Genomic DNA, 27,870 nt, shown 5'->3' with positions numbered 1-27,870 from the left:
GGCTCTCCAGGAATCCTTTTTCTACTCTACAACTCTTTATTGCTGAGAGGAGAGATCAGCTCCCCCCACTTGAGTCAAGGTCCTGGCTTTTAGGAGGGCCCAAACCAGGATGAAGTATTACCAACACAACACCGTTGCTTCCTGAGGAAGCAAGCTAATGGCAGAACAAGCTGAGGGAGGGCAAGGGAGCCTAAGCTAGAGAGATTTCCTTCTTCACTACAAATTCCTTCATGATCTCAGGCCAAGTAAATATAGGAGGTACAGTTTGTTGCTCTACCTGTGTGTCTGCTGCTTCTATAGAGGTACCCGAAGCAGTTTTAACCTAGCTGCCTTTGGTAGAGAGCAAAACCGCTATAGGACAAAGTTGAGCGCAAACCAACTGCCTCAAACGTATTTTCCACCCGTCCTTGCACGGAGAGGGGACGGGTTGCAGGTGGTGCCGAGGCCCCGGCTGCCAGACGCATCCCAGGGATAGAACTTACTGCTGGCTCAGGCACAGCTCCCACAAACTCTGACGAGGGATGCTCAAGGAGCCCCGAGGTAGGCGAAACAGCAACAAAAGGCCCAGCCCAGGTCTGCGTGTCCCTGCCAGGGCAGCACTCACTCGTCCACATCTGCAGGACCTCCACAGCTCTGCCACCCCTGCTCCGTGCTGCTGCAAGCAGAGCTGCGGCAGGGCTCTTTTCCGAGGCTTTCCGGGACAGTTTGTTTGCCCCTTTGAGCTCTCAGAGAAGAAATGGTGGGAAGGCATTAAAGGACACACAGCACTGCAGTGATTTGAGTCTGATTCCTCTCAGTATGAGATAAAACGATGGTGTGGGAGGAGGACTCGGGTTCCAGCTGCTGCCTGTAGGGAGACCAGGTGCCCAGGTCCAGGGCTTCACTACTCGGGGGAGAAGGTTCTGTGTGGATAGGAGGGGCAGTGACTAGGGAAATGCTCAATACGATTCAGCTGAGACAATCTGCATGACAGGAGCACTTGCTTGGAGTTAAGGGTGTAAGGGACTCACGTGATGGGAGCCATGAGAATATACAGAGTAGACAAGTATATGAGCTCCTTTCGCTTTACAGAAAATTCCACCTCTTCAGAAGACTAACATCTTAGTCTTTTTCAGGGGCGCAAGTGGCTGCATATCCCTCAGAAGGAGAGAACCCAGACAGAAGTTGCACACAAATGCATTTTATTGCTCTCTACAAACACAGAGACGCATACATAGTATGCATGTAAGCCGTAGGGCTGTCCCAGTAGTGGGAGAAACACTATCCACCATGAATTAAATCACTCAAAACAGACAAAAATCATTATTATAATGAAAATGCTAGAAAAAGCATAGCTTACACCCAGAATGTATAACATTGACAAATCAAGCCTTTTACCTACTACCTTTTCTTTAACATAAAGCAGTAACATACTCTTTTTCTAAATTGAAAAAAGCAGCAAAACAGTAGAAATATTCCACATAGTTTCCTAGCTTCTGTTCATCCATCACACTTTATATACTAGGACTATGAAAGGGTCATTGGGGAAAAGTCCAAAACAAAACAAAAAACATCTTTGATGCTGTAGAAGTTATAAGCAAACAGAGGGAAATTGATTTTAATCAAGTGTGCATGAACCAAAGGGTAGTAAATTTATCCTCTGGAGTGACTGAGCAAACAAGTGCCACTAGTCAAGCCAGAGCAAAGCTGATGGCTCTTACAAGCAATACGAGAGAAATCTCTCCTACAGCAATTCTTGTCCGTCACAACTGTAACATTTACAAAAATACCCTCCTTCATTTTGAAGACATTCACCCCCTGACTGGGCAGCATGCTGTGTTACTGTTATCAGCAGTATCTACACAGCTTCAATACCACTCAACGGAATGCCTGAACTTTTGCCAAAGGATCCTGTAAAAGTCAAAAGTATGGCATTCCTTTCACACATAAATAAAATACACGGGGAAATAAAATTCCCTACAGGAGAGAGGATCAGAGCTGGACTATCAGATGCAGTCAGATCCTTCCTCTGGACTGTAAAAGGCAGAGGTCCATGAAGTAAGGACTCCCCCAACTACCAGGGCCTCCAGAGAGTACTGGCATCTTTCGGAGATGCTTGCTTCAGGGTGCTGGGGTTCCCAGGGGAAAAGGAGACCTCCGTAGCAGCTGACTGGCTCTTCTGGAAGTGGCTTAAAAGTTTGGTCTGTGTTTCAGTTCGGACTTTATGAAGAGAGAGGAAATGGAAAGCTTCTTGCAAACACCTAGAGTAGCCCTCTCTGAAGTCGAACTGAGAGCTTTTATGGAAGGATCCTGCAGCTAGAGAAGGGAAGAAAAGAGGGAAGGGCAAGAAAGAATAGTTTAGAGCAACTGTGCATGGCTAGAGATCCATAAAACTGTCACAGATTTGCAGTAAGCTAGAGACCAAAACAAAATTCAATACTCACTCTTCATCTGCAGCTGGCTCTGCTGCTTCAGGTAGCTGACAGTCATCTCCAGGATGTCAGCTTTCTCCAGCTTGGAGTTGGGCTGGTGTCTCTGAAACTCCTTCTCCAGGAGCAGTTTCAGCTGCTCGATGCTGCTGTTAATCCGGTCACGACGCATTTTCTCCACCACTGGCTTCCTCAGCTGTAAAAAGCAAAGGAAAAGAGACCTATTATTAGAAGGATCTTCTCCCTGCCATTTCACAGGACTGTTTGTTGCCCATCACCGTTCCTAAACAATGTGGACCAGTTTCTCAGCTGGTGTAAACTGCTACGAGAACAGCTGAGAGCGTGGCTCAGAGCTGCCTTGCTGTGCCCGGACTTACTTTGTTTTTCTCCTTTGGTGTCAGCAGGTTGTCGGGCTCCATGAAAACAGTGCTGGGAGCCATCTGTCCTGAGGAAGGAAGGAAGGTCTCAGAGTGGAAGTCCGGGAGAAACGTGTTGCTGGAAGCTGCCTCTGCCCGATATTTATACTGTACAACCTCACCAAGAGTCTGTGGGTCTCCGGCTTGGTGGAGTTTCCCACACTCCACAGCCAATCAGGCAGATAGGCAGCACAATAGGAGAAGCATCTATTCTTGCATGCTCCATTGCCGGTGAATGGCCTGGGGATAATGACCTTCTCCCAGATGAGCAGGTGGGGAGTGTGTGGTACGTGAAAGGCTGGGATCAGAATTACGTGTCAGAAGCTGGGAAAGAGCTGGCCTTCAATGGGAAAAGGCTGCTGACTAATGCCGCAGATCAATAGCATTCCAGACGCAGCCTTGGGTTCACATGTGTGGAGGAAGGAGGAGGTCAGCTGCCGATAGCGGGAAATAAACCACTGCAGGCAGGCTACTGCGTGGGGCTGCCTTCCTCTCCGGGGACGCACGGAGGCACACGCTTAAGCAGGCACAAGTGCACATGCACACACGAGCAGCTTCTGGCTTTCTGAGATAAAGAGCAGAATTTCTTTAAATCCGCTCACCTTGTTTTCTCTGAGAGCCAGAGCCAGTTGTTCTCCCTCAGGTGACTGTGACACCAGTTTTGCCCATGTGAAACAGAAAAAAGCTTTTCCCGTTTGGCTCACTGCAAATAAATACTCTTAATTGTAAGTACACACAGTTACTGAAAACGTTTTCTGTTTTGATCTTTGCTCTCTTCCCTTGGTATCTTACGCACCTCTTCAGAATACTCTCAAGTCAGGTCACAAGCGCTTTATGTTTCCATTTTCAAATAGCTGCAAGATAAATCCGTGAGGAGAAGGATCTCAGAGTGTTTTGGGATCAGTTCAGTCTCACATGCGGCTTTCTCACTCCCTCCTCAAAACATGTTTTACTCTAATTATTTTCATTTAATCCATGCACAAAGGAAAACGGAGTGCAGAAGAAATTTACATAGCCCATAAACTTATTAGAAATCAAATTCCTGATTCCTCATTATTCTCCACTGGGCCAGTTTCTGCATTGAGATGCACAGTCTTTGCTCAATAGGTGCCCGCAGCTGGAGGAGTTAACGGTCTTGCTATTTGTATCCTATAAACACACAGCCAGAGATTGATATTGGAAAACTTGAACCAGATCCGCCCGCCTGCATTTATCCTGCCTTCTGCTGGTGCAAGTACTGCTTTCTTTTATGAGCTCTAACCTCACACAAACAGCTGAAGAAGGAAATGGCAGCAGAGTGTTTCCTGCGTCCTCTGGACGTGCACCCCGGACAGTGAGGAGCAAGGCTGACAGCAATGCTGCCCTGTTATACTACAAGAAGGGCGAAGCGGGCAGGCAGCAGCATTAACCACACATCTAGAACCATGCGTTCTGGTCCCAGATTTACGCCAAACGTGCTATGATGTCACCTAATCAGTTCAACACACTGTGAGCATCAGTATCTCCCTCTATAAGATTCAATACAGGAATAATAATAATAATCAGATAAATTACTGTCAAGTAATGTTAGGGCTTATGTTTGGGGATCTCTTACTGTAGTAAGTAAACACTGTTTGTGATTACATTATTGTATGTGTATTAGTGTATATATTAATATACTGTTTGTGTTTACATTAATGTATGTGTATGTGTGTTAGTGTATATATTAATATATATGTGTGTGGTCATGCATGTCTTTTAATGTGAATACACAGACACACAGACACACGGACACAGTTCTCTCTCACTCTGCAACTCATTATTCGTAAGACCAGGTAAGGCTTAAATGACCTCTTCCAGGATCGGCTTTTCCATCCCTATTGTACTGCTCTTGAATAGGCTCCCTTCTTTTCGTACAGAGCAGCAGCTGTTGAGCTCTGAGTCTTTTATGTCAAGTTGTGGGAAAGCTTTTGTGACACCATTTCACATGTTCTCCTCAAAGCTTGTGGATTATCTTTGAGCCCATGTAATGCCACCTCTGAAACCAATCTTTCACTCTCTGCATCCCTCTTGGGGAGATTCTCTGAAACAGAAACTCCTGGGTAGTAACTCATTTCTTGAGCTCGTTAATCAAGCGCATGAAGAAGAAATATGCCAATCCTGTGATCAGCAGGCTCCGCTAGCAGTTTTGCTTGAGACAGTTTCTGTTTTCCAGATTAACTCACTAGTAAGCAGCTATAAAACCAGAAATAATTTCCCCTTCCGGTACGAGTCACATAAACAGACGCTCCAGTTTTAGTCCAACAAAGCTGTTTAAAGTGTCAGGTGCCTTCTCTGCAATTACCCACAGTACACAACAAGAAACTAAGCCTGCTTCTCAGGAATCTGTGCATTATTGCATTCCTGCATTGCAGGACTTTTATTTTGGGAGAGGACAAATTAACTTTCCATGATAAAACTGCAGTAGAGCAGATGCGTGACTTGAGTGACTTGGTCTGCCTTTGGCTTTCTTCTGTCTCGTTTGCAGGCTCTGGCCGTTTCTGGGATTTTCCCAGTAGTTCTGAAGGTGTGAGGGGGAGAGGCGAGAGCCCAGAGCAGCTCTTGCTGCCTGTGCTGGGGCAGCTGGCTGCAGCCCCTCAGCTGATCCAGATCAGGCTGAATGCATTGCCACCCCCATGTCTGCCACTGCTGATTCCACCTGGGATTGCTACAGCAGGATTTTACACGTGAACCTCTTACTTCTCCACTCAGGACCCAGGGGATTACAAAGTTAACTCCAAGGGAAGAGTCATGCCAGCCTGAACCACCTTACTCTCCTTGGTCTTGCTAGAAGTTTTGCTTAATCCGCTATTACAACATCTAGCTCAAGTTAAAAGAGAACAAAAACCTCTATCTCCTTTCTTGCTCCAAGAAAGTAACTTCCATATACCTTCTTGAAGGAAGGATTTGTAGGGGATAAAAATGCCCACTTGATTTTTTCCAGGATCACAAGCATCAAGTCCTGTTCCGTGTCTGCTTACTGCACGCGCTTGAGATGCGATGGACCTTTTTTTCTCCTGCTGTTTAGTAATTACATGGTTAGGCATTGTCGCTGTAACCCAAGCCTTCATATTTCCTGCCCTGAACTCTGCCACGGGCTCAGTGGAGCACAAGGCTGAGAGCAGGTGAAGGCACACCACGCTCTGTGTCTCACGCCGTCTGGATGTGGCGAGCCCCTTGACGCCCGTACCCTTGTTTTAGCACCTGCATGCTGGTTTCAGAGCAACGTGAGCTCAGGTCCCTTAGGAAAAAAACATAGTCCAGCAAAGGCAGTATTGGCTTGCCTAGCAGCGATTCCAGAACAGCTCTGCTGCCCCACGTTTGGCCAGTCCAAAGCCAAATGGAAAGGAGTAGGAGATAGTTGTGCCAACTCTTTACCTGATCGCACTGTGGTAGTGGCTGTGCACTCCACACGGGTCAAGGGCTCAAAATTTCTTCTCCATGAGGATCCAAACTGACCCAAAGCCTGCTACTGAGCAGGCTGAATGCTAAATAATCTTCTGTGGCCTCAAGAAATTCACTTAACCATAGAGGCTGGAGGCCCCACGTATTTAGAACGTGTGTGATAATAAAAATTACAGTATTCAATCTATTATTATGAGGTGAATGTAGCAAAATCTCCCCCAGATGGTAAATCCACTGAGGTTCCTACTTCCTCCCCCTGTGCCACATGTGAATTTTAAAGCATCTGAAATAAAAATATATATTTAAAATAGCTTTTTATTTCCTCTTCAGTTTTACAGTCTGTCAGGGGAAAAATTAGCCAATTACTGACCATCTTGGAAGAGTTACTCAAATTAGATGCTCAATTACCCAAAATAGATGCTCTGCTTCTGCTTTGGTTGGAAATCCTAAAGAAAAGTGGTAACAAAAATTCCTCCCTATTATAAAGTTAGCAGAGTCAGTGGACTTTACACTAAGGATAATGAATTCTGAATTATACACCTTCTACTATGGTTCCAAACACACACCATATTGCATAGAAAACTTATTAGGATCCCAAGATACTGGATCCGGATAACACGTTTGAAATACAGCATTAGCAATAGCCTTCCCCCAGAATCTCTGCCAGATGTTAGCTCTTTAGGAAGACTTAAAGATGCTGCTGCTTTCCCAAGTCTTGAGAGATGCTCATTGCTCTCCCATTGCCTCTCTCCTGATACGTGCTGCCCAGATGGCCTTTTGGGAGCAGGGTTTCCCACTGAACACAATGCAGAGGCAAGCACCGTTGCTAATGTGGTTTGTAGTCAGGCACACTTCCTTTGTGGCAGGAATGAATATGGTTAAGAAATGGTGTGGGAAACTCAGAAATACACAGTCTTCCATAGCCTTATGCTAGTAAGTCATTTAGAAAGCTAAAAACGCTTGGGAGCAGGGACAGAGCGATACTTCTGAAAAGAGAATGGGAAAGACAGCAAAATGTAGGAGACTCAATTAGTGCCGAGCCCTACAGACCATCCTGAGGTGAAAAATAAAATGGGTCCAATCCTATGGACCTTACTTGGATCCTCACTGAAGTCAGCAGAAACTTTGGACTCCGTGAAGAGTGAAGCAGACTGCTAGATTTGGCCTGCAGCTTTCGTACCTCCAGAGCTATTTCCTGATCTCCGGTAAACGGGTGCAAATACAAATTACCTCTACACCTACAGTGGAATTTGTCAAAATCCTAATCAGCAAAATTTGAGCCTGAATTTTCACCTGCCAAGTACCAATACCAGCATCTGGTCTATTGTTCCCCCTTTCTGTCATCCAAGCAACACAGAATAGCTTAGAAGTATTAATGAAGAGAAAAGCTTCCCCATAGTATTACTGGTATAAAATCTGATCTAATTTTCTTAAAAGCCAAGCCCAGCTCCTATACATCTATATGGGTCATACAAAAGTATCGTGCTATCCTCATGGTCCATAGGAGTCATCTTTTTCCCTCAGCGCTGTGCAGCAAGGAGGCGCAAAAATCCCATTGCAAAACTACGATGATGGCTGCCTGAACGGGACCTGCACTGGTTGTGTTTCAAAGCTTGGTTTTTCCACGTTTGCTCAAGGAAAGCACACCAGCTGACACGTGGGGCTAGGGAGTCGGTGCCCTGCCGTACCACTATGGGTGATGTGCTGCAATGGTTGCATCATATTTGGGCAGGCCAGCCTTTGATAAAAAGAACAGCAAGACAGAGGTACTGAGCAACAAGTGACACCTGATAGCAGAGTCTCTTGGTATCTCTCAGTGACTCCATGGAGAGTCCTAGCAAAAAAAACATGTTATTCTTCTGGGCAAAGCTGAACTGAGGCAATGCCTCCCCTACAGCAGAGCATCTCCAAGCTGGCAGGAGGAAATCAGTCCTGTATTTGAAGCCCATATTTAAATTACAGCAAACAGCAATTCAGATTAACATGCCAGGGCAATTAAGGACTGGAGCAGCTTCTGTATCTGTTTGCAACAGTTTGCATAAGCTTACGAGCAGCTTGACTAATATCAAGGGTCTGTGTTTCCCAGGACACATTAAACAAATCTGGGGAATTAAAGAGGCGAACAGAACATGTGGCTCAGAAGTCTCCATGTGGGCCAAAACCACGTCTGCCACCTTCAGTGGGACAATTTTCTTTGGCCTTACTGGTGGACGAGCAAGGTTCTGCTCCTGCAGCTCCCGTCCCTGTCACGTCCTCCCAGCCCTTCCTTGCTCTGCTGCTTGGCAGTCCCTTGGCAGTCTGGCACAATTTCTGTTTGTCTGCATAGCTTCCTTCACTTTTTTCCTTTTACTCGGGGTTTATTTTGCCTTCGTGCAGTTTTTATAATCTGATTTTTCATTCTGTCACTCTTTTTCCCTCTGTCTGTCACAGGCAGATGTGGTTTGAGGACAGGAGTGTCTTACAGACCCGCAGACTGTGTGAGTTTGGAGTTCCTTCCAGTTTCCCACACTGCTCTCCTATTCACTGCATTCAGGCAGAGGATAAAGGAAGTGTGCCATGCTACAAGCTGAATTAGAAATGGTGTTTGACTTCCCTTTGTACTTCACAGAAACCTTGCTCTGGGTAGACCATCTGCATAGCACTCACTGTGGAGAAACCATTGATCAAGGCCTGTCAGCCCAGCTGGGGGAACTTGGGAAAGTAATTCCTTGTGCCACTTCAGTTCTTTAGGGCTTAACATCTGGCTGGAGGGGGAGGCGACAGTTGATGGTTTAACAGTCTTGCTTCCTTTCAAGTTTGGGATGCTGTTTTGATCCCTGATAAGCCTTTCTGAAATCCTGATTTTAATAACATGGAAAGCATCCAGAAGACCCGGAATAATGCACTGGCTTTGCATTTTCAAAGTGCTTTACAAATACCAGCTAATGAATTCTCAGCAACCTCCTCTGTGAGATAAGGATGTATTAATAACAATGTTTTACAAAGGAAGAAAAATGAGGCAGGCAGGAGAAAACCAAAATTTCAATATTTCAAATAACCTACTGGTTGCAGTGCTTCTATCGCCAAGTGGCTATTTGAGACATCTGGTTTACAAAGATGCTCAGCGCCCACTTTTGTTTTAATTAGCTTTGGCATCTCTGAAAAGCTGCCAACTCCCTAGCTTGTGGGAGAATTTGGATTACCGGCCTGGACCACACTCGCAGTCATGCACCACCAAGATAAGCAGATGCAAAAGTTTTCTTTTGTACTCAAGTTCAGTAGCGGTTTTTTAAAATGTTATTTATAAGCCCATAAAATGGCTGAAAAGGAAGATGCACTTAAATCCTCGATCAGGAAATACTTAATGATCTATTCGACAGAAAATAACTTGATCTCTCTAGAAAGCAAACTAAGTTTGTTTATTCGTGCTCCTGAAGACCTGCCAAGACCTCAGTCCTAAACTGCAGCTGTCCTTAGTCCTTGTGCAGATCTGTCTGTCAGCACCATCTAAGTTCAATCAGCTGCCTCCCAGCGGTTACGGTTATTCTGGGCTTGGAGCTCCTTGGAGGAGAGGGTGCCATGTGCCCTGAATTACATGAACTCTCTGAGTTTATAAGGGAATTTCAGGCCCTGGACACTTGGCCTGGATAAAACCAGTGACTCAGAAATGAGGAAGGGGCCATTCTGCTTTAGCTACAGTGTTGTGGTAGCGTGCATACCAGATCCCCAATACCTAGTGCTGCAGATGATCGTAGGGCACGGTTTATACTACCAGCTACACTGGAGATGTTCTGGGAGTCCTGGTCCTATTCTTAACCCTCTCCAGACCGTTTTCTTGAGAGTCTGGCTCTGTTTCTTGCACTAAATTCCCCTGACCCTGACATCTGACAACAGGTGGCGTGGTGATGAGGGCACCCAAACTCTGCCTTGCATGGACCAGAACTAGACTATCTAGCTTTTGAAAAATGGTTCTTGCCTGCAAGGCAGGTGCCCGCGTTTCTCAGACCATGATCTCTTCATTCTACTGCCAGCTGAACGTGGCACAGATGTTGTTCAGTCCTCCAAAATCCACTTGCCTGGCAGGGTGGGACCTGACACTGAGCCCCAAGACACCTTCACCAGACACACGTCCATTGTGCTCCACAGCGTGGTGACTGACAGCCGCCAAGCACGAGAAAGTGGATTCCAGTAGGAGCTTACATCCCAAAACTCAGGCTGAACTCAAGGGAAGGGGAGACATTCACTGGGGCATAAGGGAGAACCAGCTTCAGGTTACAAATTTGTTCCCAAGGTAGGGAACAATCGGATGAGGCTCAGGGGACACCAGGGAAGCCTGTGACTATTATCTCCCCTCTCCATCGCTGCCCTAGCTAGAGCTGACTGATTAAATATCTGACAGATGCAGATAGGATTAATTGCTGCTCTTATAAGGGGAGAGGTGACTGCCCTGCTATCTGGCATTCCCATCTTGGCAATGACAGCAAGTGGTTGTTGGGGCCAGACCTCAGGAACCACACTCCCAATTCTCAACCTGCTCCTCTGAAATATTCTCTCTGCAGGATACCTTCTCCTTGCCAAAACGCTTGGCAGCACTATTTGATAAGTCTTGTGATTTTTATCGTGAGACTCATAATACTTATGGCCTTCAGTAAGACTTAACATCCAAGCCTCATGATTATATAAAGACAGAAAATTAATGATATTGACCCAAACAAAGTCCAAATGCTCAATAATCAAAAACTAAGTTAAAAAAAAAAACCAAACTTTTATTTTTATTAGAAACATCAAAATGTTTTTGTTAAATCCCTATGACTTTCAGCCCATTTCTTGGCTTCTTGAAGCCAAAATTTTGACATTTGAAACGTTGGCTGTAATGCCAGATCCTCAGAGATGCTGAGCCCGTTGTAAGAACTGAATGCCACCGTCTTCCAAAAAACCCCACCCAAAACAATGAAGGAGGCGCATGAGCTCAGCAGCTTCTGTGTTTGCTCCCTCCACCCCACTGTTAGCGACAAGCTGTTCTTCCTTGGCCAGAGCTGAGTAAGTGACAGACTGACTGATGGGGTCTGCGTATTTCAGAGGACTTTTGGGGAGCGTGTGCTCCCACTGAAGTCAGCAGAATCTGGGGTGCTTTAGAGCAAAACTCAAAAACGTCTGGTAGCACGTGTGAGAGAACTGCCAGGTCTCAGCCCTGTTGCCGAGATGGGGAACAGTCACGTTACCAGGATAATAACTAACCTAGCACTGGCTGGTGTAACTATAGAGCAAGGCGTAGCGGAGTCCCCTGGTAAAAGCAGAAGGATCAGATATATTCTGTGGTTGGTTTATATGGGGTTTTGAAGGAGGAGGGTGGTAAACACATAACATGGTGGCTCCCGCAAAGCCTGCTCCCAGGGCAATGTGTTCCTTTGAGACATAATTGATTCCTGCCATCAGGCACCAGCCTGCTCTCCCTCAGGGTCAGCGCTTTCCCACATCCAACTCCATTATCCCACAGACCATGCCTTTTGTACAACACACTCCAGCTATTCATGTGCAAAGCAGCTGTAATCCCCAGACCTTTCAGAGTCAATATACCAGGAAATAATAAATCCCTCTTGCGCACTCTTGAATATGCTGAGAGGTGACTTGTGGGAACTTCAGCTGGGCAGAAAAATAATAAATTCTCCTTAATTTTTAATTATTTGTAATACTCACTGTAGAAAGACTATGTCATTGGTGCATGACTACTTCAGGGTCACCCACACAAGCAGCTATAGAAATTGCTTTTGCCTGTAACAACCCTAAAAATGCAGATCCAATTGTCTCATATGTTTCTTAATGATCAAAGTCCACTTTCCTTCACTTATGCACCTGGGAATGGCAGTATATTAAGCATTCTGGATCTAAAGAAAAACTAATTAAAAAAGGTTAAACCTGTGAAGAATGTACTTTACACTAATAAAAGACCCCTTTTTGCCAGGGTTCTAATGTCTAAAGGAGGCAAGATAATGCCATGCTAATGACATTTAATGGAATACTTTATACAATAGGTCTAATAACAACATAACCTTTTCCCCTGAAAGAGGCAGATTTCACTACGCCTCCACTCCGTTTGTTCACACAGCAGAATTAATGCTTGGCTTGTGAGAGCGGAAGAAGCCAATCCTGAGTAGCAAGTTTTACAGGATAATTTCTTTATATATTGCCTCCCATGGCAAATAATTTTTAAACTATTTACCGTGTAGAATGTAGTATCACTGAAACACTCTGAGCAGAACACGGTGGGCAGGGTTAGCTGCACCTGTGGGGCTGGGAGAAGGGATCTTCATCTGTGACACCAAAGGAAGCAGTGGCTCATAAGTTAAAAACTGTCAGAGGATCATTAGGGTTCACCTCAGATAGGCGGTACCCTGTCTTTTCAAACCTTATCCAAGAAACCTCCACAGAGCAAGTCATAAGCGTATGAGGATGATGAAGGGATGTGGTGATACTGCAGGGATTTGTGGTGCTAAAATCTAGGAATCTTAAACATTAGGACACGTCCAGCTGGCAACAGTAAGGTATGAGTGTGGCACAACATATGGACCCAATAGTTTCATCAAGCATTCAAAGGTAATAATTTCCACGCAGATGTGTCAGCACAGGTCGACTTGGGACCCTGGCAGGAGTCCTCATTGCTACTGTCTTCCTCAGTGATGCTGCCACTAGCGCATCACCTGCGAAAGTGAGATCGGAGCTAGCCGGGCCCTAAAACCCCTTCCATTTTACCTGTGTCAATAAGCCTCTCCAGCAATGCTAACCATGAGCTGGCCTGAAGAAGAGACAAAAGCCGACTAGAGATCAGCCTGTACACAGGACAGACCCCGCAGAGCCCTGCTCCCCAGGCAGCTGGGATGGCAGAGGGGTGTCCCAGGGAAGAAGCATCTCTGCCAGGCTCCCAACAGATGGGGAGAAAAGAAATTCCTCTGCAAGACAACGAGAAGCAGCCACCCTTAGCACTCCCACTGCAGAGGAGCACTGCTCCTTCTCCGCTTCGTTCTCGCAGGTGTTCATCCGTACCCTCAAGTGCTGCCAGAAAAGCACGAGGGCCGCTTCAGCCCTGTCCCTAGCCCCCGCCACAGACACGGGCTCAGCTCCCGATTCCGAGAGGGCTCTGCGAAAGGATTTAGCAGCACCGCTCCCATTTCCCAGAAGAGCAAACTGAGGCACGGTGAAGCAAACCAGCCGTCCCCCGGGACAGCCAGTGCTGCAGCTGAGCTCGGTATTCCTGCCGGCCACCCCTGCGTGTGAACCAGTGTCTCGGCCCCCTTGCCCCATGTTGCCCCTTTCTCTTGGTAAACAGAGACCTCTGAGAAACCCCTGCCTGCATGGCGAAACATGCGCTTTTCAGCCTTACTCGGTGAAAAAGCCATGTGAGTTCATCGTGCCTTGACAGAAGTGCAGGCTCCACAAAGGAGTTATTAGCACCAGGCTGTGTGGGTTCGAATTTCTCTGCGTTTCCCATAATTTTCCCCTATTGATAACATTTCTTGTTGGGACAATAGAAGTGTGCCTTGCAACTACTCGCGACATTAGTGACGGTGCTTGAGCCTGAATGATTTAAAGGGACAGAATCCAACTCCCAAAAGACCATCTGGCTATCAGTTATAATACAGCAATAAAGGTCAGGGCTGCTTCTCAGGAGTTGGGAAAAAGATGGGTTTTGACACTGAAGAGTCTCTTCAACCCGCTTGGTACATGCCTACCTGTTAGCTCCTAGCTTCAAGGCCTGCCACCATTGCTCCCTTGCTAGGAAAGGGATAACACAGGACACCAGCTCCTGGAGGAAGGCCAGCCAAAGAACACAGGAAAAAGGCCAACACCCTATTATAGCTGGCAAAAGCTAGGGCATGGTCTCTGAGCTGTATCTTATTTTGTATCGCAATCCTTTGACTGCTTCAAAGTGTTCATGAGATGTCTTGTCTCCTGGCTTTCCCACAACGCAGGGAATAAAGGGCTCCAAGGACAACATCTGCCCTTCACAAAGAGCTAAGCCCATTCAGGCCCATACAATGAAAACCACGAAGCTGGCTATTTCAGTGACACCTCCCTCCTTCCTGTCAACTGCCCATTAAACTCAGGCTTCACTTCAGGATTTCCAAGTAAGAAATTGTCTTTGGCTTTCTTACCTCACTGCACACTTCCCTCCACCATTTCCATTTCCAGAATCTCAGCCACGCTCCCGTGCACGAGCAGTGCACTGCCAGAAGACGAGCACACCTCTGCCTAGGGCACTACAGGCTAGACCCTCAGGCTGTGCTGCATCCTGCCATCTTTCTCAGGTAGGTTCTGGGTTATTTTCGGTGCTGCCTCAGGGACTGTACCCAAGCAAAGATTTTTTCTTGTAAGACAAAATCAGAACTGACCCAAAGCGTCCACGCAACTTCATTCTTTTTCTTGCCTTTACCATAAAAGAAATAACGTTTGCTTAATTTTTACCAAAAGTTTCATGCAAATACAAGCAAGCAGCACTATCCCCATTTTCCAGATAGGAAAACGGAGCAGGGATGACATGCTAAAGGTTACACAGGGAGGCAATTACGTGGCCTCTGAGATGTCACGTTGGGCAAACTGCGGCAGGTACAGTCTGTGGCGGGGCAGTGTGATGCTCCTTGGTCAGATGAGAACAGAATGCACCAGAAATCTCGGGCAAGAAGCAGAACTGACCTCCTTGCTGAGGTCCGAAGATGGGCCTCAGCCACTAAATCCCATTCACAACCTGCCTCTTACTTCCCAAGGCCTAGGGCTTCTGGTTTGAATCTGATGCTACTCTTCCACCCATCTTAACCATCAAACCATCATTCTTGTAAATGTCTGTATGAAAGAGAGAGAGTAGAAAAGGTAAAAGAATGAGCTACAGGGGTGATGAGGCATGGGCCCAGTTCTGTTAGGAGGTGTGTGGCTCTCCTTAATGACGGCAATGGGAACACTGGTGCAACGGGCTCACAGAGACCGGGGTGTTAAGGGGAAGAGAGAAACAGAGGTTACTATTCCCATTTGCTTCCCATTCCCGCTTTATTCACCCTGTCCATCCAACATCCCGCCATCCCGACTGTCGATTCTCCACAGCATTTAGAAACGTCATGCAAACAAACCTGTCGTTTCCCACTGGTAACGCTTTGGCTCACCCAGTAAAAGTGTAATGACTGTACAGACAAGCGCAAATACACCCACACTCTGGCCAACGGCACCTGGGAGGCTGGCTGTAAAGTGCCGTCTCTAGAAAGAGCAGAGAGATGTCCTTGGTGCTGCTGATTTTAACCCTAACAGTGCTCCCCTTCTTCTTTTCCCGCCTTCCCCCGAAAGCGTGCCTCCTCCACGCCACAAATGTGACGGGCACAGGCAGGGACTCAGGAATGCAATTGATCCCAGACAACCAGCTGGAGGGTCAGTGTTTTCCCAGATCCCTGGGCAGCCCCGAAGAGCCACGCTGCACACTCCACCAGCCAGCGTGGGCAGAAGGTTATTCTCTCCAGGGCATTTGCAATCAATGTACCATGCACTAATAGATGCTTCCTCTATTGTTCAGCTGTGTGCCTGGATTGGCTGGATGGCTGTGGGAAACACCAGCAATCCCCAGACTCACATATCTGCTGAAGCTCCCCGATGTATAAATAGAGGCAGTCGGTACCTCCCAAAGCATAGCCTTACGCTCAGCGCAGCAGCCCGACGTGGGGGTCTCTGCCCAAGCCTGAGAGCACTAAGAATGGCTCCCAGTAACACTCTCATGATCCACATGGAGGAGAAACTGCTGCCAAAAGAAAAGAATAAAGTAAGTAGAGCCCTTGACAGGATTGGAGGGGCTGGCCTGCGCTCTTTGCAGTGGGCTGCCACTATCAAATAAATACTACGTGGGGAAAAATTATGAGATAAGGAGGGAGAAAATGGTCTGGGGGAAGGCAAATAGGTTAAAGAGAGATAAAGGAGACTATGCAGGTTTTTAAAAATGAAACTGAGCGGGGAACAGGTAGGCAGCATCACAAAGCTGTCCCACCAAACGAAAGCATCCTTGAACATGTGTCTACCAGGGCATCAGAAGGGGAAATTAGGTCAGGTCTCAGAAAATCCTTAACGATCCGCTGCATCTCTCTTACAGCTGAGGAAGCCGGTGGTGGAGAAAATGCGTCGTGACCGGATTAACAGCAGCATCGAGCAGCTGAAACTGCTCCTGGAGAAGGAGTTTCAGAGACATCAGCCCAACTCCAAGCTGGAGAAAGCCGACATCCTGGAAGTGGCTGTCAGCTACCTGAAGCAGCAGAGCCAGCTGCAGGACCAAGGTGAGTCCAGAACATGTATTGCACACCGCTTAAGGTCTGCTCCTCCCAAATAGCCCTGGCCCCTGAAGCACGCAGGGGTATAACACACCAGGTCTAGTCACAGGAGCGAGGCTCGTGGATGCAGGCTCTTGAAAGAAACTTAATGCATGAATCACCACTGTCCCACGTTTTGCTCATGATCTTAACCCACTGCATTTGCTTCTTTCTTTCTTTTCTAGCATTCATCCACAAGAATCTAGAGCAGGACTTTAACAGTGGCTACCTGCGATGCCTCAAGGAAGCTATGCATTTTCTGTCCTACTATGAACCCAAGAAGGAAACTCAGGTGCAGCTAATCAAGCATTTCTGCAAAGCTCAGATGGGTGCAGATGTCACGTACTCTCCTGCTCTGCGTAGTGCACCCCTGTCACCCTGCCTGTTCGCCAGAAAGCAACCTGCCCAGAAGACTGTGGCTGCTGCTCCTACCATCTGGAGACCCTGGTAGACCTGCTGCGCTTTGCTTTATTCCTGTGTTTTGCTACAAAGACTAGAGGGACCTGTGATTTAATAGTTCCTCTTTAAAGTAGGAAACATTGCTTTCCAAAGGTGGGGGTGGGGGTGGTTATTGTTTTTCTGTCACAAGAAATGCGGGTCACTGAGTAGTTTCCCTTCATAGTGAAGGACCGTGTTTGTATCTTGCAGCAGATTTGCTGCTTTTATTGGTGGCTCCTAGCCAAAGAGAGGACCAAGTTCTGTGGTGATTTAGAAAGCCAAATGCCTTTCAGTTTCCATCACACTTTTGCTTGGCAAGGCTGTTGAGTCTGTGGCTGTCAGTGGAAATCTTTCTGCTAACTCCCTGGGTCACTGGTTCAAGTGCTCCATTGTCTCTAGATAATATATTGACCTTCCTAAAGAAGAGCACTTTGAAGAATGTTTCTTGTACCATAAGGAGAGTATTGAGCCTTTACCTTTTGAGTGAAAGATGTTATTAAGAAATGCTGATTCTTCTGAAGTTCCTATGCTATTTTTAGTATACCTTCTTACAGAAAGTTATGATGAGAATAGATAGCTCTAGGGAAAATTCTCTTAATGTCAGTATGTGCTGCTCTCAGTTGAGGGATAACTGATGCCTTTTGTAAAGGAAATACCTGTGATATACCTTAAGGAAAAGGGGGAGGAAGGGAGGCAATGAGTACTTTATAATCATTCGCTGAACATGCTCAAGAGCTTAAAAAGCTTTTATAAAGTTGTGATGTATTCATCCTGTGTGATGTTCAACTTTGGTGTCTTCACTGTACAATACAATAAAAATGGTTTTAGTCATTAATCCTTTGGTTTGAAATGATTAAAATGGCTAATACTCCTGGACTAAGTGATGCATGTAGACTCCTTCTGCAGTGGGCAAGCTACCAGATGTCATATTTCTGAGCCCTTCATTCCAGTTCATAGTTTATATTTGTGAAATTCATTTGGCAGAACAGGATTTCAGATCCTGCAAAGAAGGAAGCAACCTCTGGCAAACTTGTCAAAAATTAAAATGGAGGCAAAATTGAAGTGAGATACTGAGAGGTGTAGACCCAGATACTTAATAGCAACCTATTCAGGCTTCAACAAATCACTAATTTCACAGTCAGTTTATTTCCCCTCATTCCCCATTAATTTGCCCACCAACCTGCATTCAGTCTTACGCTTTCTGTCCATTTACGAGGTAGCAGCATGCAAAACCCCTAATAACTTCCAAAGAGCTTGGCACCTGACTCTGCTTGGGGATCTTACCCTCCTCCTTGAAAATACCCACAATGGGGTGAACTAGTTTTTGTTGTCTTTTAATTTTAGCACCTCCTGTTACCTAAACACAAATTCTGTTAGGCAATAACAGAATTGCTTTCTTTACTGAAGTGAAATATGCCCATATATGGCTAAAAGTATACATAATTTGATAGCAAACAGAGATTGAAAAAAGCATTTCCTCTCCTAATTATTTCCTCATACTCTTCTTCAAACATTTTATTCTCTTTCTCTGACATCCACCTAAGGTTCCAAACATGCCATGAGGAGGGCCTGTGCCTCAGAGTTAAGAAACTGCCACACTCTACCAGGCTTTTGAGTTTTTTTCTATCCAGCCTGCTGTAGAGATGGTCTCTCTGCCAAGTGTATTTTAAATGATCCTACCTTCATTTTTTCACCCCACCTCAACGCAGAAAACATATCTAGCGTATTCTCTTACACAGAGGCTTACAACAGCCTGCCTACCTGGCTTGCACCAGCTGAGTGACCCAAACCAAGCAGCCAGGCTTCCCGTGAGTTGCAGAGAGAGGCACTGTAGCATCCGTGGGCAGCCTCAGCTCGAGCCCTGTTAGACTCTTCTGCAATTCTCTATGTGCAGGCCGTGTGATTCCTGTCTCCTGAGGATTAAGTCAGCTGCGCTCTGGGGATGTGAGGAAGACTAGTACCCGTTATAAAGGATGTGCTTGTCCTTCTCCCACACAGCTACGCAGAGGGGATGGATGAGGTGAACGAGCAAAAAGGGATTCAGAAGGTATTTGGGGAAGCAGGAAGAAAAGCATGAGAAGGGGATCCTAAAGTCACCCTTGAGCACCTTAAATACCAACAGCCTCTCTGAAACACAGCACCCTCCCCAATAACATTCACTCACTTTTCCTTAGAAGAGTTCCCATTCATTGCTCAGTGAGGACCATTCACCTTTTATTTTCCCTTCTCTTCAACGCAAAATAAATCTGCACAAATAATCAGTTCACAAAACTATTATCTAACCACAGTAACACATTGATTTGGATACATGACAGGAAACCCACTCATTCTTCCAGAGATACATTAACAGCATGAAACACCATTGGTCAGCAATTTCAACTCTCCTCAGATTCCCTGGGAGAGATGCCCTTGAAAAGCTTCATTTCTAGCGTATGCTTTTTTTCTTAAGCAAAAGGAAACTTAGAATATCTGATCTTATCCAATGGCTGCTTAGTTAAGCACTAAGCAAACTCAGATCTGCTAAGCTGACAAGATCAAACCACATTCAAACACTGCTAGCTGTACCTGGCCAGTCCTCGCTTGATTTGTGATGAAAGCCTCTGTTATATGTACGCAAAGGACCAAAAAGCCAGCTAGCCAGGTCAAGAACACGTTGCTCTACCTCATTTCGTTTGCACAGATCATTTTGGTTATCATTTTACCATGAATGCATCAGCTGGTTGAGTGCTCTTCATCTGTCTGCCAATGCAATACAAGGTGGGGTTTTGGTACAGTTCTGCGATTCATCAGGGGCTGATACCAATGCTGCAGAGAGATCTGTTCTTCCTAATGAACTACTAAAAAATTCAGAAGAGATATTTTTAGATTTTGTGGTTGCTTAGCGATCTTGAAAAAGTCACTTCACTTTGCTGTGCTCAACTTGTCTTTGTCAATTAGTACAAGCTTCTGAATCTCAGCAAAATTCAAGCTGTTCATCCATGCCTGTGCATTTTTTAATCAAACCTAATTAAGGCAGTTTGTGATAGGAAGTTTGGGGGGAGTTCAGGCTCAGCTGAAATGCAGCGTGCCCCAAAGCACACCGCAACCTGACCATGCACCACGGGGACTAGGAATAGAGTCACACATGGCATGGAGAAGTCTGCTGCTATTATGTGGACGGGTATCTTCTGCAGCTAATGTGCTACCACCCAAGTAAACCACGTAGTGAATGTCACAGTTGGCAGCATCACTGCAGTTTGTTTAAAACTGACAGCATAAACAGAAAAGAGAAAAGGAAACCAAAGAAGAGCTGCACAAACTGAAGACTGTTGGATTTGAACCCAGTCCCTCTAGTTCTAGGCTAACATGGGAACAGGCCGTCGAAATGACAACTGTGCAAAACTCATGTGAGATCACAGTCAGACTTCTAAGCCCAGAACTCCTGCCACCCATATTGGCATAAATCTGGAGAGACACGGCTACTGTCATTCAAACCACAAGGTCTGATTCTCATTTACACTGAGGCTGTATTACATTACTCTGGCTAGAGTGGGGAAGTCAATCATGCTTAGCTTTTAGCGTTACATGAGATTCAGACCTACTGTTTGAAGAGCGGTGTAAGGGAAAGAAACAGTAAGTGCCTCCTTGCTGGGCAGGGGGAAGAAACCAAACCTCACCAGAAAGCCTCCATTTGCTCCAGGGAGTCAGATCCATGGCTGGTGCAAGCACACTGCTTCTGATTTTCGCCAGCCAAAGACTTGCCTCTCTGGGCTTTAGTCTACCAATTACTTGACAGCTAAAAGCCAGACCTCCGGTTTCACCAATTTTAGCACAGCAAAAGTTATGTTTACAATTTATTAATTATTATAACTTATAATAATTGAACGCAAAGCTTCTTATTGCTCCTCTGTCCCCTGGGGTGACTCTCCCCTGCTCCAACACATTCCCACCCTTAGGGGAGATGTTGTTTATTATGCTGATCCCACAGCCCAGGAATACTCTCCTGACAAAGCCCCTATTAACCTCAGAGTGTGGGCCTGAGTTTCTCAGAGTTTCCCACACTTTCTTCCCTATTTATGACATTCAAAGGGACCACAAAGGAAGCGTGCCTCACAACAGCCCACATTAGTGACGCTTTTTGGCTCAGCATTGTGATGACCAGCAATTCCTGTCCCGATAGACCATCTGGAGAGCTATTTTCCCAAGGAGCACATTGATCGATCAGTATTATGCGAGAGCCCTTTTAAAACTTGGGAACGTTATGCTCTTTGACACTAAATAGGTGTCTCGAGAGGGGTTGTCAGAAAGATTTTAAACCATTTAAGGAAGGCACAGAAAAAATAAAAATCGTAATTATTTCTTTAAAAACACCATCAACAGCATTTGTGAGACACGCTGACAGGAAATGGTCTAAAATAAAAATGCTCTGAAAGTGATATAGAAAGGAAAGCTTTAAGCCATCAAGTTGTGTGCTATAAGGACAGCCACAGACATACAGGAGCACTGCTTTTTAAATCTGCATAACATCGACAATGAAATTCTGGTTTTCTGGACCGTTCTCTGATAGTCCACCTTCCTCCAGACCTGGTGCTACGTTGCAATACACTGGATTCCCCTCCACAGAAAGCTAAGTATCAGATGAGCTAGGAAAGCTGCCAATTGGTATTATAAGTAGTAGCAGCTTTTGTGAAAACTGTGTGTGTAGTTAGTCTGCACCTGGGCTGAAATCACCACCTACAAACCAGAAGCAGAAAGCTCCACGGCCCAGTACGAATTTCCTAGGCTACCGGTCCTCCGGCTGTTTTGATTTATGGACTATAATGAACACAAGCCTACTGATGATAGTCTTGGGGTTGGCTTTACCTTTCCTGGATCCTCTGCGGTTGCTCCTCAACTCAAAGCAATCTATGGCACACAGATTGTGCACCATATCTCAGGGTCAAACGGTGAGCAGCTACAGTTGGAGACAATTAACATGGTGGTTCTTGCCTTCGGAAAAGCTAGGACTCCTGCCTGACATGCAAGGTCTGTTAAGTACATTGACAGTTGTTGGCAGATTTCTGTTTCCCCTTACACGCTTCAATATCTATACCACGTGAGAGTGGAGATACCTCCCTGCTTTCACGTGTGATTCTGAAGACTGCATCTGCATGACGCAACTCATGACTGTGATGTGATTTACAGAGAAACAAGGCCACTAAGAAAGCAAGCCTCTTTGTCCACAGCATCGCTGTACGTCTCAAGAGCAGGTCCAAATTTCACACCATCCTCCAAAGAAGGGAATTATTGTGTCACATTGTTTAGTTGACTCCATGTTTGGCGATTTTGGGGATTTGTTTCTTTTAATCCTTCATTCCAAAACCAGGGAAAGCCCTGCTTCTGAGCCTCAGGCAATCCTTCATTCTGGCTCTGCAGCAACAGTCAGGGAGAGGCGCAAACTTCTCCCATGGATATGAAGGACAGTGACAAGGATTTGGATCACAAATGTGTTTCAGTGGGACAGACTATTGCACTAACAGCTGAATTTTTAAAAGGCCCAAACTGAGCAAACTAGTTACAGTCTTTTAACAAAGAGCAACCGCACTGCCTACAGCACAGGATTTCTTTTCCTTACCGAAATCCTTGCAGGAAGTGCATTCTGCACCCAGTTCCATAACCAATATATTCTAGGGACAGCCTTAGTCCAGACAAGTTATTATTTTGAAGCATCAGTTGGGAAATATTGTTGCCATTAAGTTTTCAGGCCTTAATAATCAAAGCAAACAGGGTGGGGAAGGTGGTGGTGAGGGGAATATTTGTTCCTCTTTTATCCATCAGCAGTATACAGCAGGTAGGTGAGGCAGGCGAGGGGGGAACTGAAGATTTGCTCTCTTTTCAACTGACAGAGAGAGGGGGAGAGAAGCTGGGAGTTGGTGAGCCCAGAGGGCTGTTGTTTTGTGGCGCTTGCTGCAAGGCAGCATGCCTGGTTCACCATTCACATCAGATGGTGCGAGTCCACAGTTCCGAGGATTTCCCACATTGCCCCATTCACAGTGTTAAACTGTCAACAAAAGAAGTGTGCCTCTGTGGGTCCTGAGAAGAAAGCTAACGCCTGCTGCACCATCTGCCCAGCACTTAAAGGAAGGGATAATGCTTTAATCAGTGGGAGTTGGTTTAGCCCTTTGGAGTCCAGAGGCATTGTGCTGGGGATAGGATGGCATTATTTAAAACCACTCATTTCATATTTCCAGAACTGAAAATTGGGTCAAAGCTTCCCTCCCATCTCACAGGGCCCGCTGCTGCTGCAAACATACTCCTTCCCATACGGTGCGTGGCAGGACCTGCTGTCCATTCCATCTCATGTGACCCCTGAGAGAGACGCACAAAGCCCTGTGCTTGACTTCAAGCTCCAATAATGGCAAAAGTACACGCAGCCAGGGACTGCCCTGGCTGCAAGTAATACTGCTGATTACAAGCTGACAAAATAATTCAGGGAACTGATTTTGAATAGGACTCGTACTGCCTATTCAATTATAGGTTTTTGACAACCATCAACAATTGAAATTGTTACACCCTAAGCGATCCATCTAAATGTAAAATGCCTTTGGGCTGGGAAGGGAGGAGGGGAGAATGGCAGACCTATGAAAATCACTGCTGTGAGAAGCCAGGAAGTTAAAAGGGGCTTTGTAAGCTTCAGATTAATAACTAGTTACAGGATCATCCTTTGCAGGATCATATCCTTTTATGCAACAACCCTATGTCTGCTGGAACATGTTGCTACCTATGGACCCACAGACACAGGTTTTGGCCCTGGCTTATCGAGAGGGATGCTGAGGGCAGGTGAAAGAGGCTGACTGCAGTTGACAGTGAAATGAAAGGTTTCCTTTCTGGTTTTGAAAGGCAGACACAGGAAATAGGTAGGGCTTTCATGAATATTGTTGTAGTAAGAAATAGGTATTAAAAAACTAACATCCCCAGCTTGCTAGCCTATTAGTGATAACCTAGCTTTACTCCCTGGTCTAGCCCCTGACCACAGAGCATGCATTAAGGAAAAAGAAAATTATGCCCATGCATGACTCCCCTTAAACCCACAGACCTCCACACACTACAGCTGAAACAGATGTACCATAAAGCATAACTGTGAATTTGTCAATATGAGGCCTCACATGCTTAACTGACAGATCTTAAATGTGACTAACTTTGTATTGGATTGTACTGGGGGGGGGGGGGGGGAGGTGAGTGGGGTGGGCAATAGACCTGGAGTAGGCAACCTAGAACAGCCTGAAAAAAAATCTCAAAAAGGCAGCTTTAATCCTGGATCCTATCTGGTCCTTTCCACTTCATTACCTGTGTTCATTGCAATACACGTGGCACATATACTGAGAAAGCCCAAGATTGAACAGAGCCACAGGATACCCTAGCACCTGCATTTACATTCTGCAAGTGGGATAACACAAGCAAAGTAATAGACAAGAATTGACTTTTCACTGCATCGCAGTTGTCTGTAAAGGGAAGATATATTTAGGTGCTTTACATGGAGACTCAGGACCAAGGGAACAGTGAGGCATTTACAAAGTGGCATGAAATTAAATAGGACATGTTCGGGAAAGGCATCATAATCATTACATGTCACGGGCTGCCATAGGAAAGCCCAGATTACCCAAACAAAAGCAAGGAAGAGCTCTGAATATAACTTATAGAGGGACTTTGAGTATTTAAACAATGGAGAGAAAAATATTTCAAGGTAACTGCTTAGCACAGATTGTTTTAAGGGTTCTTCCCTCGATTTTAGTCTCTAGTTGTCCGAAAATTATCTGGTACTGTATTCATCTAAGCATGGTTTAACGTCAATGAAAGGGTTTAGCCCCTCTAATTCTACATCTTTTCCTTTTCAACCTCTCTTGGTCATGGGCACAGAGCATTATCTCTTCCTGGGATCAGTCTTCTGTGCTTAATTTCACCACAGCCTGGGAAAAGGCAGCACATTGAGATGTTGACATTCCCAACATCAGGCAGAAGTTTGATTATAATGACGGCAAACGCTTTCCCACGTTCCTACCCCAGCGCCGTAATGCCAAGCCCTATTGTGTCACACACTCCCCAGTCCACCTGCTCCTTTGGGAGCAGGGTATTATCCCCAGGCAATTCACAGTCAATTTGCCATGCTGTAATAGATGCTTTCTTTATTGTCCCAGGGCATGCATGGATTGGCTATCGACTGTGGGAAACTCAAAGTCGCTTAGGACCCATACATTTGTATGCAGCCACTGAGTATAAATAGAGGAACTCCCGGCTCCCTTCTCCACCCGCTAACCAGCAAGCTCTGAGCTGAAACCAGCACTTGGGATAATGGCACCCAGTGCTCTCTCCCTGGAAATCCTAACGCCCAAAGAGAAGAACAGAGTAAGTATCTGCTGTCTCTGTCACCGCGAGGGCAAAGAGCTGAGCAGGGCCGAACCCCTTTAGCAGCAGGTTCTATAGAGATGGGAAGGGGAAAGTTTCACTGCTAACTGTCCTCTTCCCATTTTGTGTTACAGCTCAGGAAACCCATTGTAGAGAAACTGCGTCGCGATCGGATTAACAGCAGCATCGAGCAGCTGAAACTGCTCCTGGAGAAGGAGTTTCAGAGACACCAGCCCAACTCCAAGCTGGAGAAAGCCGACATCCTGGAGATGACTGTCAGCTACCTGAAATACAGCCGAGGTGAGTACATCCCCCTGTCATGCCTGCTGCCCTTACTTTTAGGCAAAACTCCAGCCTGAGTCTCCCTGTGTAACACTTCTCTCCTCTTCTGCTCTTGCAGCTTTTGCAACATCTGCCAAAAGCCTACAGCAGGATTATTGTGAAGGGTATGCCTGGTGCCTCAAGGAAGCTCTGCAATTCCTGTCTCTCCATTCAGCAAACACAGAAACGCGGATGAAGCTGATCTGCCATTTCCAGAGGTCGCAAGCAGTGCCTAAGGACTCTGGTTCTTCTTCTGCACCCACTTCCACCCACCAGCCCCCTGCAAAACAAGCAGCCCTGAAACCCTCCTGCAGCCTCTGGAGGCCTTGGTAGGCCAAAAGTACGCTTATGTGTTTCCTGGACATTTGTTCGTATTCCAGAGGAGATCGTGACTTGCTACACAAGTCCCCCCACTCCTCTCGTGAGTAGGGAAGAATGTTTTCCTTTTGTAGAGCATTACTATGCTTGGATGTCTGCTTCTCTTCTTCTAGAAGGACCGAAACGATCCCACCAAGTGGAGAGAAAGTTATTCTAAAAGAATGTGAGATGTAATCCTCCTGCTAGGATGACTGAGAGGAGTTGTTCAGAGAGGAACACCGACTGTTCTTAACCTTAGTGAGGTTGTAAGTGTACATCTGTTGAGAAAGCAGTAACTTCTAAGATGTTCAGGCTAGTATTTTCAAAAGTGTCTGTTCAGGAGGAGCCCTTTCCTCTGACCTGCCCCCCTTGAGACTCCTAAGTGTCCCAACCTACCCACACCAGCCCTGCCCGGCTGCAGCTGTAGCCGCAGGGGCCCACGGTGTCTCAAGCAGAGCAGCTAGTCTAACCGGACACTTTTGAAAACCTAGCTTTCCTATGGGTGCCATAATGGGTTCTATGATATTTGTAGACTGTACTGAGCACGCTCCGAAAATGGTTAAACCATAACTCAAACTATGTAGAGGAGATTCCTCAGGATGTCTTGCTTACAAAATCAGAGTATTGTTTGTGAGGTTCAGGATACGTATGCCTTTTGTAAAGGCAAAAGCTCATTTTTATATCCTTATAGGAAAGAAAGTTACGGCTGTGTTGTCGATTTTACGAGAAATATTTATCAAAGTCTTTCATGAAAGACAGGTGTACAAATTATATTTACTCTTTGGTACCCTACCACCAGGGGAGCATGTGAATTCATTACTGTCCTTGGAGGATGCTATGGCATGTTATGTGTGAGCCGCACCAATTGTATAACCTGTGCCAGAAATTATCTTGAACTTCAGAAGTTGCAGAAACTTTTAACAGTACAAAAATAAATAAAAATCTAGTTAATAAATCCAGCAAGTTATTCTTTCTTGAGCAGTTCGCATAGCTGATTTCCCTGCGGTCCCTGTGGTTAGAGGACATGAGACAAAGATTCCGGTAAAAGTAAAGATATTCAGAACTGGTATTTAATGGCCTCACCAGTTTTGCGTCCATTGGGAACCCCTGCAATGCCGCTTTCCACAGCGGTGAACATACACCGCTCCGAAATATCAACCCCAGCTCTCTCAATGCGAGACGAAAACAGGGGTCACACCTAAACCAACAAATTCTCTGGAAATTTAAGAGCCCAGAGACTTGTCAAGAGAGGTCACAGCAAGGGTGAACTCGGGGAGACCCGTGCCCGACTCCCCAAAACCCGAAAGTCTTTCCGATTAACGGGTACAGTCTGCCACGGCACACGACACTTTGCGTTCTGGTGCCACGCATCCCACTCACGAAACAGCCTGAAACGCAGTGAATTTAAACCTAGGGTTTGGGGTTTTTTTTGTCTAAAGGGGAGACGCCCACAGCTGCGCAAGACACGCCTGCGTGACGCACCGAGTCAACACAGCCGACGTCAAAAGCAGCGCTGCCCTTGCCGGTCGCACGGCTGAGACAAAAACTGCCAGGGGACCGTGGGCTTGGTCGTCTCCCGTGGGGCGGGGGGTGTGGGGGGGGGCCGGAGGCTGACCGATCCCCGCCGCCCCGACCCGGCAACGAACGGCTCCGCCGCTTCCCTCACGAACTCCGCCCTCTCACCTCTCTGACGTCACTTCCCCGTCAGCGAACCGCCGGCGGGGCTTCTCTGCCGCAGGCCGAGGTTGACCAAGCCCCGGGGCTGGGGGGGGGGGGGGGGGGGTCTCCCCTTAGCTTTGAGGCCCCACTCGCGTTCGCGGCGGGTCGTGCCGTGAC

General features: G+C 46.3%; 2 protein-coding genes across 6 annotated transcripts; one reads left to right on the top strand and one right to left on the bottom strand.

Annotated features, from left to right (window-relative positions):
- Nucleotides 1-1,169: 1,169 nt before the first annotated feature.
- LOC104312641 (transcription factor HES-5) lies at nt 1,170-27,867 on the bottom strand. 3 transcript variants are annotated; one of them, XM_069782797.1, is made up of 4 exons: nt 27,718-27,867; nt 2,786-3,678; nt 2,424-2,604; nt 1,170-2,295 (listed from the first exon to the last, which is right to left on the bottom strand). In XM_069782797.1, exons 2-4 carry the CDS (start codon nt 2,846-2,848, stop codon nt 2,054-2,056), a joined length of 486 nt encoding a protein of 161 aa, XP_069638898.1. In that variant the 5' UTR covers nt 2,849-3,678; nt 27,718-27,867; the 3' UTR covers nt 1,170-2,053. The 3 variants fall into 3 exon arrangements, with proteins under 3 accessions (XP_069638898.1, XP_069638899.1, XP_069638897.1); XM_069782798.1 differs by lacking the exon at nt 2,786-3,678 and having other exon boundaries at nt 27,718-27,812; XM_069782796.1 differs by lacking the exon at nt 27,718-27,867 and having other exon boundaries at nt 2,786-6,618.
- On the top strand, nt 15,421-26,955 carry HES5 (hes family bHLH transcription factor 5). Of its 3 annotated transcripts, none has more exons than XM_069782715.1 (3): nt 15,421-16,019; nt 25,491-25,656; nt 25,757-26,955. In XM_069782715.1, exons 1-3 carry the CDS (start codon nt 15,738-15,740, stop codon nt 26,008-26,010), a joined length of 702 nt encoding a protein of 233 aa, XP_069638816.1. In that variant the 5' UTR covers nt 15,421-15,737; the 3' UTR covers nt 26,011-26,955. The 3 variants fall into 3 exon arrangements, with proteins under 3 accessions (XP_069638816.1, XP_009922899.2, XP_009922898.1); XM_009924597.2 differs by lacking the exons at nt 25,491-25,656; nt 25,757-26,955 and adding exons at nt 16,344-16,524; nt 16,743-17,718 and having other exon boundaries at nt 15,436-16,019; XM_009924596.2 differs by lacking the exon at nt 15,421-16,019 and adding an exon at nt 25,235-25,356.
- Nucleotides 27,868-27,870: the final 3 nt, after the last annotated feature.

This window comes from Haliaeetus albicilla, chromosome 4, assembly GCF_947461875.1.
Source record: "Haliaeetus albicilla chromosome 4, bHalAlb1.1, whole genome shotgun sequence".
In the NCBI taxonomy this organism is placed as follows: Eukaryota; Metazoa; Chordata; class Aves; order Accipitriformes; family Accipitridae; genus Haliaeetus; species Haliaeetus albicilla.
The sequence above is the reverse complement of the archived record's forward strand: the minus strand, read 5'-3'. Positions and strand labels throughout refer to the sequence as shown.